Below are 13,692 nucleotides of genomic sequence, written 5' to 3'. Positions count from 1 at the left end.
CATGAAAAGAGATTGTTGGGATGATCAGGTGAATACCTTGGGGAATACCTTGCCCCTGATGTAGGAGTTTATATACACTAGTTTGCCAAAAGTTTTGGGACACCCCTCCAAATGATTGAATCAGGGGTTGGGCTTGGTCCCTTAGTTCCAGTGAAAGGAACTCTTAATGCTTCAGCATACCAAGACATTTTGGACAATTTCATGCTCCCAACTTTGTGGGAACAGTTTGTGGGTTGGCCCCTTCCTGTTCCAACATGACTGCACACCAGTGCACAAAGCAAGGTCCATGGATGAGTGAGTTTGATGTGGAGGAACTTGACTGGCCTGTACAACCTGTCCTGACCTCAACCTGACAGAACACTTTTGGGATGAATTAGAGCGGAGACTGTGAGCCAGGCCTTCTCATCCAACATCAGTGCCTGACCTCACAAATGCAATAGTCATAAATTCCCATGAACACACTCATTGTGGAAACCACATTGTGGAAAGCCTTCACAGAAGAGTTGAAGCTGTTATAGCTGCAAAGGGTGGGCCAACTCCATATTACATTCATGTGCATGTAAAGGTGGACGTCCCAAAACCTTTGGCAATATAGTGTATCTTGTGATCTTATTCACAAGTAAAGGAAAAAGGGTATGAAAAATATTTCAGCCACTTTACAGGTTTTCCTTTTGCAGGGTTGCTGTACTTACTTTCCATGAGGAGCTGGACAATGGGGACAATGGGAACCTCAGAGTAGAGGTGCTGCTCCTCTGAACTGAGAGAAGCTGGTGGAGGTAGTTTGGCTACCTTGAGAACGAACCCTAGTCTGCTTCATTCAAAGGTATCAGAGAGAATCTGATTATCATGTGCCACTGGATAGAAATTTCAGGACATAACCAGGACCATGTGGACAGATTATATCTCACAGTTGGCTTGGGGACATCTGAAAATCCACCAGGAGGAGCAGGAATCTTTGTGAAACAAAGAAGTCTTGACTGAACTTCAGGACTGAGTCTGTTGTCAAAGACTTCGCGAATGAATGAGTGAAAGGATGAAAATTTGCTACTTTAATAATTGATTCTACCTCTGTAATGCTATTTTGAATAAAAAAATCTATCAAATAATAATTTATGAACCCCCTCTTTAAGAACAATGGTTATATGTTTCTTTCTCTATTTTCAGACATGAGTATTGTGTACGCTCATCTGATATCAGTACACTACTCATGCACCTCCATCTAGTAATGCTGCAAGCAAGAGTGAAATCAGATTATCAGATGTCCTTGCAAATCTGGAAAATTAAAGGCACCTCCTGCAAAAAGGTCAAATGGAAAATGGAGCAAGAGTAGCTTTGCAGCAAAGCTTTTACTGTTTCACCCCTCTGGCATTAACCTAAAATCTATCATGGATGGGATAAAAGTATCGATGACAGCTTTCAAGCTCCCAGACGCTGTCAAACTTTGAGGTCAACATATTGCCATTTAACACTGCTCTATGAAATATATTTCACTGACTGAAACCGGGCTCCTAAAATGACTTAAAGAGAAAAGAAAGTGGCTGAAATCAATGGCTCCTCTTGAGCTTTGCCTCATCCTGGCTTTTAAACTTTACTTGTTAAACTGTTAATAAAACGTAATAGACAGTAACCATGACTACAGTAATGGGGTTTCAAGGGCTGTTTGTCAGGCCAGTTGATTGGAGGGATTGCTCTGGATGGCAGAACAAGACTTTAATCAGCATGCTAATTTCACCTGCAGAGAACAAAACTGCCAGCAGCAAGACAAAACCGTAATTAGGATTAAATGTCCTCCCAAATGCATTCTCTCAATGGCTTCCAAAAGAACGGGCAAAATTAGGAAGATACTACAGAGAAAGGCCAGGAATAGGAAGCATGTTATTTGGATAATGAGAGTCATCTAAGAGAAGCTTTGGGAGGATTCGGTTGTCAGTTGACACTCCCAGTTTTGCAGTTTCCCTAAAAACAGTTGGTCAGTATAGAAAGTGTAAAATCCACTTAGATGGAATGGCTAATATCATGCAGATACATGGCTTCAGTAAATGTCCACATCAAACATCAGAATTGTGAAAAAATGTGATTGCAATGACATTTGATAGTGGAATAGTTGGTCCCTGATCAGCACCAACCATGTATAAGAATGTATAACAGACGCTAGAGTTGGAATATTCTAATATTCTAATAAATGATAATGGCTACACTGGTTTGAGCTGCCAGGATAGGTATGGTAACTCAAATAGCCACTCTACGCAACCATGGTAAGCAGTAAAGCATCTCATAATGCACAACAGAAGAGCTTCAATAGAACTCACTACAAAGAACTGAGGCTGCTCTGAGGGCAAACATGGGTCCATTTAAACATATATATATATATCTATAGGACATCATTCACTTCCTCCTTCTTTGGTAACCAATTTATCCTGAACCCTTTACTCTAAGGATCCCCTGAGGGATCTACTTTTTTCCTAAACTTGCCCTCTACCTACATATTATGCTAATAGAATTTCTTTCTGTAAAAAAATCATAAATATTCTAATACTTTTATTTAATACTGAGAACTAAGATTTCTACCAATAAGCTGTTTATATAAACACCTGTCCATTCCTTATTTCTGGCCCTGAAGTGTTCAGTTAAAGACTACAAAAAGGCAACTCCCATGGGTTTTCACACATATCTGCAGAGAGAATGTCATTAATCTCTAGTGCAATACAGACCAGATCTCCTCAATAAGAGATGACAGCCATGAAGGAGAGAGCAGAGAGAAGGGCAGAGGAAAGATGTACAAGAGAGGGAGAGAGAGGGAGAGAGAGAGAGAGAGAGAGAGGAAGGGGGAGGGAGCTAGGCTTCAATAATAGAACCAAATGAATTGTAAGCCACTTTTCAATGGTGTCTTAAACGCAGGTTTGTTGACAGGAAGACTTTAAAATGTAAATTAAATACAGACTACAGACGGCAATTAAGACATTAACCTTGAGTAGTGGTCTGTGTGTGCTTGTAAAGGCATGATTAACGGAATAACATGCTTACGTTGTAAAGGCAGGATTGTACTTGGCTCCTAGGTAGTATGAGTACAGGTTGAACATGCCAATCATAAAAGCAACGAAGACCATGATGAAGATGACCATGAATTTGAAGATGTCTTTAACTGTGCGCCCCAGTGAGATCTGCAGCGGCCCGAAGCTCTCGTTAGCTGGGAGGATATAGGCGATGCGAGAGAAACTCAGGACCACTGCGATGGCATACAAACCCTCTGAGATGATTTGAGGGTCAGAAGGTCTCCACTTATTCCTGGCTGAGACAGAGACAGAGACAGAGAGAGAGAGAGACAGAGAGAGATGTGTGAGGGGTGGGGGGATATGAAAGCAAGAAAGAAGATGCATATATCAGTCATATTCATCAGTCACATAAATCTGACACATCATTATCTGTACAAATTGTGTTCTCCAGTATCCACTGCAGGATCAATAAAGTACACTTATCCGCCCATCTATTTCATTCAGTCCGTATAATACAGCAGTTGGCTGGTATATCACAGTTTTTGGCCTTAAGGCTATCTTCATCTTTACTTTGTTGTTTATATTAGTGTGAAACTCTGCAGAGATTTCATTTTAAAACTCTGAGATAACACACCAAGTGATAGAGACATAGAGCAGTCAGATTACTCTCAGTCTAGATAAGGTTTAAGACTAGTTTTTGGGTCTTGCTCGAGGGCCCGAGTGAGGCAGCTGGGATTTAAACTTGCAACGTTCTAAGCAACAGCCAAAAATATCGAGCTACCATAGTGTTTCCTTTGCATTTCTCTTTCTAATAATTCTTCAGTAATGCAGTCATGCATGTTATTACCAGCTTACACCAGTAGATAGCAGCATTGATAACAGCTCACACAGGAGGAAGCAAGCAAACTGATGTGGTGTGAGACCTGTCATGTACAGTACACTGTTGCTGAATATTAGGGGTTTAATTCTCGAGCAATAAAGTGAGCTCGATCTCATACTGGTATATTCAAAAGATATATAATGGTGAACCAACTGATAATTGTTTAATATTTAATCTTGTGAATATGATCTTATTTAGCTCTTGGAGTAGCACAGAATGCTACAGTACTCCATTGAGTTAACTGCCTCAAGCAATAGTAAGTTTGTTTTAAATGAACACGACAACAGCGATCTAATGCATAATGCATAACATATTCCATAGTATTTCCAAAGCAAGCCCAAGAACAGAAGTGAGACCTGGAGAACAGGAAACCTTTTTACTTCTGTCATGTAACTGCAGGTGTTTTACTTCCCTCTGGGAAATGCCTTGAACCCCTTCAAATCAGCAGGCATTTGAAAACCTTTTTTCCCCCTTAGTGCTAAATCCCTGATTATATCACAGAGGAGCTGCATTCTTGAACCTGATTTTTTGGGAGGTGTTGGATCATTTACTTTAACAGCAGTTCTGACAGGAGTGTTGTATATAATAGTATAATCTGTTCATTTTTATTTAGTAACAACTAATTCTCCATATTATGCAAAGGCTAGGTTTTATTCATTTATAATTTATGGAACTAGTCTTGACACTAAAGACAGTGAATAGAATTTCTGATACAGGTCTCAGTAACATGATAAGCTGAATCTATTTAATAAATTCAAGAGACTAGAGAGAGTCTAGTGAGGAAGCAACCGTTCACTGCCACTAAATCGTAAGTGATAACAACTAACTTGAGAGTTTAAGTGTAATTATTAGGAGATAATGGAGTCATTCATTAATAAATTAGAATTGTAAGTGAACGTGATGACAGACGCTCTGCACGTAGACTGAGGTTCTGTTCATAAATACAGAATTTTTCAATCAGATTTCATTTCATTCTTTTGCAATTTTTATTCTGAATCCTGTCAATAATTCTGGAGATTCACTACTGAATAATATATTATTATAGTATAAGCAGTATTATACACACGAATAACACTTCCATGTGCTTGGTGACCCGGTGAAGCAGTAACTCACTGTAATGATGCGAGACCCAGTACACATATTTACAGTACAATATTTGAACATCTGCTTCCAGGAAATTAGTATAACTCTCAATATGCCTCAAGGCTTCAAGATCTTGTAATTGCACCATAAAATCCACTTTCAGAAATGACAGCAATTTCCCTGATATTTTTCCCCACAGTTCATTTTGAATGGCTTATGTGGAGTGGTGACCTTACCATATGTGAAGTAGGCGATATCAGCAGGCAGAGAGGCGTTGCTGATGTCATGATTGGGCACATGGAGATCTATGTAAAGTTGTGCTTTAGATGCTTTCAAGAAAGCCATAAAGCGAGCTGTGAAGGACGCCACAAAGATGGACAACATGCCAAAGTCCAGAACATTCCAGAGGTGCATGACGTACTCGCGTGGACCATCAGACCAAATTTCTTTACACTCTGACCAGATCATACCTGAGAGAGACAGAGAGAGAGCAAGCAAGAGAGAGAGAGAGAGAGAGAGAGAGAGAGAGGCATTGTAAAGATAGATTTATGTTCCTCAAAGCACAAACAGATTAAATGTATTGTCAATTTTATAACACTGGTCTGTAAGTCCACAGGTTTCAGTTATATATCTGAATAATAGGCATAGTATCGATCAAAGCACTTTATAGCAAATTAGAGATGCACTACCATCCCTATCCATGCTACTCAACACTGCCAACTGTATACAAGCAACTCCTCCGCCCCCAACACACACACACACACACCCATACGCACAGGGGGCTGAAAATGGATTATTGAAATGCATCTCTAATCAGACTCATCTCTCCTACAATTACTGCTGCAGACAGATAATGTGCCGGAATGAGATTCAAACACACACACATAGAGATACACATTGAGCATACACACAGCTCATGTTCTCTGAGAGATTGGCTTAGTAAGAATGAAATGGGTTATTACTGACAAACACACGCACATAATAGCAGGGCAAAATTGGGATGGAAGAAGAAGACTGAAAGAATGTGAAGACCAGATGAACTGCAGAGTAACTAATAGGGAAACTGCTTGTAAGGTTAAAATGACGTTTCTGGAGATCTCTATTTTTTCCTTCATTTAATCTTTAATCTAATTTGTACATTCTACTATGAAACAGTATCTGCTGACTGAAATTCTATTCTTAATTGTTAACAGAGGTTTTGGGATTTCTGTACCTCCATCAGTTCAGTAGGAAATTGCTTTTTAAGGCTTTATGGGAAGCACTTCTTCCATAAAATTTCATTAAAATGCCACCTCATTTGTGTCCCTCTTGGTGAAATTCAATGATCTGCAACTTAAAAATAATCTGCAATATCATGCTGTTTGTTTGTTTAGCACAAACTGTTTTCAGTGGACAGCACAGCCTGCCTGTGAAGCCCATAGGTGTACCTCTGATGGAACTTCACTGATGCATAGCTTCTATGGAAGATTCAAGTACACTAGAGCAAATCTAGTCCACACAAGGCTGGACAAATGCTGGTCTGTATCTAGTTCCTTCTCAGACAAAAATATCTGATTGCTTTGCACTACAGTGAGGCCACAGATAATAAGTGATTGACCTTCATTAGTTTGAGATTTTGGAAAGTTTTGGTCTGCTGTGTTCACAGCAGACCTGTAGGCACAAGACAGATGTCCTTAGGCACAAGACAGATGTCCTTAGGGTGGATTCAATTAAGACACTAGATAATACCATTTCTCCTCATTCTTCATGTTTCTAATGAAGCACAAACAACTTCTTTCTAAGAATGACTGCTGCAGTTCCTTAAATTAGATGTGTATTGTTGTTTTTTGTGAATAAAAGCCTTGGGTTCATTGGTGCAGTTCAGGTCTCTGTAGCAATGTTCAGACCAGAAAACTGAGAATGGGGTTACATTATAGTTTCTACAACATTACCCTGAAGGAACCACACACACACACACACACAAAGTCTACGGCCTAAGCTGAAGCAACGTAACAGATAAAATTGGATAGCTTACACTATGGGTCAGCACTGGTGAAATGCAGGCAGACAAACCTGCCACAGCACAAATATCATGCAAGCATGCATCCCTGGCTAAAGCCCTAGATGATGCTACACTCCTAAGGGACTCCTTGAGGTGAAGGACAGAGCAATAGCATCTGTAACCTAATGAGAAAGGTGCTACACAGCATTACCTTTGGCCTGACAAAGGTATACACCACAGGCCTGAGTGGTGGATGTAGATCCTAAGAGCTAGGACTGAACGTAGGAGATAAAGCCTTTCTTGCTCAAGAGATACATGAGGTGGAGGAAAGGAGGTTTGAAAAATGGCTTTTTTTTACATTCCAGGAGCAATGTCTAAATTGGAGGAGGCTACTGACCTGAAGTGAAGAAAATGCCAGTAGAAGAGCAACCTTTACAATTAATAACTTCTCTGAGGCTGACTCTAATTGTCTCAACCTCAGTTGGTAGACCAGAATCAATGAACTGGTGCCCACAGGGACCAGTTTTCAAATCTCTGGCTGGGATGATAGATCGATCTCTGCACTTGAGACAGAAGATCTCTCCAGAAAGGAATCTCCCAAGGAGTACAATCAAGGAGAAACATTAGATCCAAGAACCAGGCTCAGACTGGCCAGTACAGAGCCACTAATAATAAATGGACTTGGTCTTGCTAAACCCTTGCTAGTACTCCTGGGAGCAGAGCTATCAGAGGAATGTCTATACAGACAATGCCTTGGCCAAGAGTGGAACTCAAGGTCAAAAACCAAGATCTTTTCCACCAATGAGGAATACGAAGCCCCTGATGCATAACTTTTATGACCCTAGAAGGGTGGTTCAGAGAGTGAAAACCTCTTCTTAGAAACCCGAACTGGAATGGTCTCATGTGCAGTCGACCCAATGGAATAATGTTGACTGCTGCTGCCATGAGACCCAACTGAGCCTGAGCTTCTGAGTCTGATGGACTAATGCCCATAGCAGCAAGGATCAAATCCGTACATGCAGGAGACAACTGTGGCATCATGGTTGAATCCCATCCTACGCTCAGTGGAGTACTTTCTCCGCCTCAGGGTCAAATCCCTCGCCCAGATCCAGGTCCTTTAACAGGTAGGCCTGCAGAACCGTCATGGTGTGCAGAGACACACCAGCCGACCCTGCTGCAACATACGCCTTACCGACCAAGATAGATGCCACTCTGCATTGCTTGAAAGGCAAGGCAGATTTCCTCCACAACAAAGCAGATGAAGGAGAGAAATAGCTCGCAAGCAGCTCTTTCATCCTCGACATCACTCCATACCCATGCTCAAGAAACCCAACATACAGAGAATAGTTTGAAGTTGCCAGGGTGTGCATGTGAGCGAAGTACAAATTAATTCACAGCTCTATACGGAGATGAGGGAAGAACAAGAAATTTCGTTGGGAGGTTCTGCTCAGCCGGTGGTGACAGAGCGGACATCAAGCATTGAACAGACAACCACTTTCAGCTTGTTTAGCCAATCTAAATTGAACTTGGCCACAACACGAGTCATAACCTCAAGCAGCTCCTCAAATGCAGTGGACTGAGGGAGCTGATCTGCTGATAAACCTGCATGCATGCCCACATCTAACTTCTGAGAGCTAAATACAAACAACATTGGGTCCTCCTTTGGATCAGAACAGATCACAGAGTGAGCTTCTGAATCCAGAACAGGACCCTCTGAGAGGGGAATACTCATCTGAACTCATCATGTGGAGATTAGAGGTTCACGTCTGTTGGTCACAGAAACTTTTAAACCTCTCTGTGTGTATATTTATACAGTAATGTACACATTGATTTCTGTATACAGCAATATATAAGAGCTCTAACTTCCCCTGGCTGCAATTTAAATGGAAATTGCTGTCTGATGGGATGCAAGCATCAAATCCAGCAACATGGCGACTAACTATTATTTGCAACCTAGTGTAAACACATACTCTGCAAGCATGTTGATATTTTAAAGGTTTCTATTCATTTGCCTAGATAATGGAAACCTAAGAGAAAAACAGTGTAAAGTGGTCTGTCTAATGAAAAAACAGCAAATACTCTAACCAATAAATAGTGGTGCAAAAGTTATTGTAAAGATCATATAGCTCAGTGAAATTAGGATCTACATGGACACTTCAGGGATATGAGCCTTGCAATAATCCCAGCAACAACTCTCTGGTAATCCAAAGTTCCAAGGCGATCTTCTAGACGTAAGGATAGAACCTTCACCGCTTTCTTTATCCTGTCCTCTCTTCTGCTGTGGATAAGAATGACCAACTCTGCCCCATATAGCTCATATATCCCCAAATTCTCCCAGCATGCATTAATATGCTTTAGTTATAGCTTACCCAGCACCCATTTCATGATGAGGAGTTCTGTCCAGGAGAACTGAGTGGTTTTGACCCTGAACACCTGCCGTGGGTGATCTGTGATGGTCTCGTTGGGGAGATTCTTCACTCCCTCAAAACGGTCTGAAGCATTCAGCACCAGCAGGCCCAAGAAGATGGTGAAGGAGACAGCATGAGCCACAAACTTCATGAAGGGACTGCGAAGAATCTGACCGAGCTGGAAGAAAGAAAACGAAAATAAAAAGCATTAAAGAGAAAAGAAAAGAAAAGAAAAGAAAAGAAAAGAGGGATGGCTTGGGGGGTGGATGAGATCTAGGAAAATAATAATAGCATGTGTGTGTGTGTGTGTGTGTGCATGTGTGTGTGTGTGTGTGTGTGTGTGTGTGTGCGTGTGTGGGTGTGTGATAAATTGTAAATTCTTGTTTGATTTCCAATTAAATACGTAACACATTGTAATAATGTGAAAAACAATATTGTACATGAAAAAAGAACACATTGTTCTCTGTTTAACACACTGGTAAACACACTGGTAAACACACAGGTAAACACACTGGTAAACACACAGGTAAACACACAGGTAAACACACACACAGACAGAACACTCCTTTTGGGCAATGAAAATAATAACACATGTTAGGAAGAGGTTTACCTTGAAGCAAGAATTATTACATTGAATAAAATATGTCTTCCATAGTTTAAAAAACTCCCAAAAGGAACCACACACACACACACACACACAACTGGGCAGCCAATCTATATAGAGGATAATGATGTTTTTTTTTTGACCTTTTCCCTGATCTTTACAGAAATCAGAAGTGTTCTGGGTCACTGCAGCTCCTGGGAGTGTGTGCATGTGTTTGTGTGTGTGTGTGTGTGTCTGTGTGTGTGTTTGTGTGTGTTTATGTCTGTCTGTCTGTTAGTGTCTGTGTGATTAGCTGGCACCTTGTTCACCAGAGACAGTAGAGCAAAAACAGCACTGAATCCCATGCTGCTCATTCTTTCACCAGGTTCAGCAAAGAAATGACTATTTGTTGTGTACAGTATACTGAGTTCATTTCACCAAGATCCTGATTATCATCATTATTATAATGATCTTAATCTGCATGATCAGTGATGAATCAAAGTTGATTACTTTCTATTCTAAGTTCCTTTGTGATCTGTCTACTCTTTGTTTTCACACACCCATGTCTTTGAATCTCTCCTTCTCCCTGTACATCTTCATTTCTCTAACTTTGCTGTCTTTCCCTCCCTTTCCCCCGCCTCTTTTTAATAGTCTGTCAGACAGGGACAAAAGGAGATGTCTTAATGAGATGTAATTATAGACAAACACAGTCGGAGCACACACAAAGCCCAAAATAACTCAGCTGATGTCCATTGTTCCTTCTTTATCTTCACCATGAAGAGCACTAGGCTATATGTAGGTGTGTCTAGGGTGCATGAAATATACTTTTAGGGTCCTATTTAGAGTTGGGATGCATGTTAACAACTTCAACTTGAAATTCTGGGTGGTCAAGGACTTGGACTTTGACTGGGCCATTCTAACACATGAATATGCTTTGATCTAAACCATTCCATTGTAGCTCTGGCTGTATATTTAGGGTCATTGTCCTCCTGGAAGGTCAACCTCCACCCTAGTCTCAAGTCTTTTGCAGACTCTAACAGGTTTTCTTCCAAGATTGCCCTGTTTTTAGCTCCATCCATCTTCCCATCAACCCTGTCCCTGTTGAAGAAAAGCATCCCCACAACATGATGCTGCCACCACCATGTTTCACAGTGGGGATGGTACGTGCAGTGTTAGTTTTCTGCCACACACTGCATTTGACAGAGCACCTTCTTTCACATGTTTGTCCTCCACATGGCTTGTCACAAACTGCAAATAGGACATCTAATGGCTTTCTTTCAACAATGGCTTTCTTCTTGCCACTCTTCCATAAAGGCCAAATTTTGGAGTGCACAACTATTAGCTGTCCTGTGGACAGATTCTCCCACCTGAGCTGTGGATCTCTGCACCTCCTCCAGAGTTACCACGAGCCTCTTAGCTGCTTCTCTGATTAATGCTCTCCTTACCCAGCCTGTCAGTCTAGGTAGATGGACATACATTGGTAGGTTTGCAGTTGTGTCCTACTCTTTCCATTTTCGGATGATGGATTGAACACATCCCTTCTTTAAACTTCTCCGCAACTTTATCCTTGACCTGTCTGTTGTGTTCCTTTGGCTTCACGATGCTGTCTAATCTTCTCTAACAAACCTCTGAGGGCTTCACAGAACAGCTGTATTCATACTGAAATTACACACAGACTCTAGATTTACTAATTAGGCTCTAGATTTACTACTAGATTTACTAATTAGGTGACTTCTGAAGGAAATTAGATCGACTGGATTTTAGTTAGGGGCATCAGAGTAAAGGGAGCTGAAAACAGATGCATGCCACACTTTTCAGATTTTTATTTATAAAAAAATTTGGAAAGCCATTTAACATTTTCCTTCCACTTCAGAATTATGTGCCACTTTGTGTTGGTCTATCACATAAAATCCCAATAAAATACATTTACACTTGTGGTGGTAACGTGACAAAATGTGGAAAAGCTCAAGGGGTATGAAAACTTTTACACGGCACTGTGTGACAAAATGTTTATAAGGCAATGTATACTGCATCATTCTTTGACAAAAAACAATACATGACATGTTTCATCAGCATCACACCACAACATATAACTGCCCAGGCATGTTTAATCCTTCTATATCTAACATTCTCTCAAACAGCATACTTTTCCATACTTTTTTACATACCCAGACATTCATTTCAAGTTGGAATATTTTTGCCACAACAAAATGTTAGACAGGACAATCCTACAATTTCTGCACAGTGAATAAAGTCAAAGTCTGCACAGTGAATAAATGTGTGTGTGTGTATGAGGTACTGTTATTACCTTGCTGCAGGGAATGATCCAGTATGCTATGGCGAGGAAAGGAAGTCCTATTGTTACTCCTAGTACAGTAAGACACTTCACTCCTATAGACTGCTGCCTCAGGTCAGCCAGGTTCTCATACCAGATAGTTAACAGCTGCTGCTGGCAGTTAGGATGGGCAACAAACTACAGAGACAAAGCGACAGAGATCGGGGAAAAAAGTTCCATCAATTCAGTGTGTAAATTATTTAATATTAACTTTAATATTCCATATTAATTATAATGATTCATTTACATCACATTTAGGGCTACTTATAGAACTGCTTTAAAGTCTCCATCAAAAACACATCTATATGGTTATAAGTCAATCTAGGAATTCTAACAACATCTGTATCTGTACATCTGTATAGCTGTGTCTTTAATAAGGCACAAGAGTTGCAAGCACAGAGATGGAAAAGAAAAATGTTCCAAAGTTCATGGGGTATCACACTAAAACCTCTATGTCCTGGTGAGAGGACAGAACAGACAGTAGATGAGTGTCAGGAGACTGAAGACTGCCTGCAGGTGAATAAAAAAAAAAAAAACACTAGGCCATGCAGGGGCTTAAAAACAGAGAGTACCTTGTACTGCATGCTGAAATAACCACGAGTGTGGGCATAATGTAGTGTGTGAATGCACAGCACGGTGTGAGGAAGTTACTGTAAATTGTGTTTATGTAAGAGGTGCAGAATACATTTATTTCAGGGCTTGAGTGATAAAAAAAGGAAATGCTCTGTTTTCATAAAAAAGTGGCTTCCTCATGTTATACATGCTATGCAGCACTTACTGATACAGCATATTTAATACCTATAAAAATATCCCAAACCAAATATGGCAAAAAAAACAGCCACATGGTCAAGGAACAACTCTGCATTTTACCATCCATTTATGCATTCATCCATCCATGCATCCATCTATCCATCCATGCATCCATCTATCCATCCATACACCCATGTAGCAATCCATCTGGAAATCCAAAGTCTATACCAGTCAGCAGAATTCGGCCCAATTGGGGTCCATGTACAAAAGACCACAATGCACAAAGACAAACAACAAACAACAGACTGTGGCATCTGTCACCAAGATACCCTACGCTTGCCCATTTTTCCTGCTTCTAACACATCAACTTTGAGGACAAAATGTTCACTTGCTGCCTAATATAGCCCACCCACTAACAGGTGCCATGATGAGGAGATCATCAGGGTTATTCACTTCACCTCTCACTGCTCATAATGTTATGGCTGATCGGTGTATTAACCATTTAGCTAGTTCTTTTTTTAGCACACAGGTTCTAGTACCACATCCTCTAATCATTTTCATAACAGATATGAGAGGTTATATCTTTGTAATTTGAGCTCAAAGATGAAATTCAGAGAACATATTGTTTATAACTATGTTTTTTAAAGCAAACCCTCACCAGCCAAATGCTAGAACTTTT

The 13,692-nt window shown here is 40.5% G+C and overlaps 1 protein-coding gene across 1 annotated transcript in view; it reads right to left on the bottom strand.

Annotated features, from left to right (window-relative positions):
• trpc7b (transient receptor potential cation channel, subfamily C, member 7b) overlaps window positions 1–13,692 on the bottom strand; it is an 81,688-nt gene that overhangs the window by 36,534 nt on the left and 31,462 nt on the right. Inside the window, exons 4-7 of the mRNA XM_058407470.1 lie at window positions 12,237–12,401; window positions 9,307–9,523; window positions 5,193–5,426; window positions 3,025–3,289 (exon numbers count right to left, since the gene is read on the bottom strand). Of these exons, the coding sequence (XP_058263453.1) occupies window positions 3,025–3,289; window positions 5,193–5,426; window positions 9,307–9,523; window positions 12,237–12,401 (881 nt within the window). The remainder of the gene's footprint in view (window positions 1–3,024; window positions 3,290–5,192; window positions 5,427–9,306; window positions 9,524–12,236; window positions 12,402–13,692) is intronic.

The sequence above is a fragment of the Hemibagrus wyckioides genome, linkage group LG14 (assembly GCF_019097595.1).
Source record: "Hemibagrus wyckioides isolate EC202008001 linkage group LG14, SWU_Hwy_1.0, whole genome shotgun sequence".
NCBI classification, from domain to species: domain Eukaryota; kingdom Metazoa; phylum Chordata; class Actinopteri; order Siluriformes; family Bagridae; genus Hemibagrus; species Hemibagrus wyckioides.
Note: the sequence above shows the minus strand (reverse complement) of the source record. Positions and strands in the feature narration are given on the sequence as shown.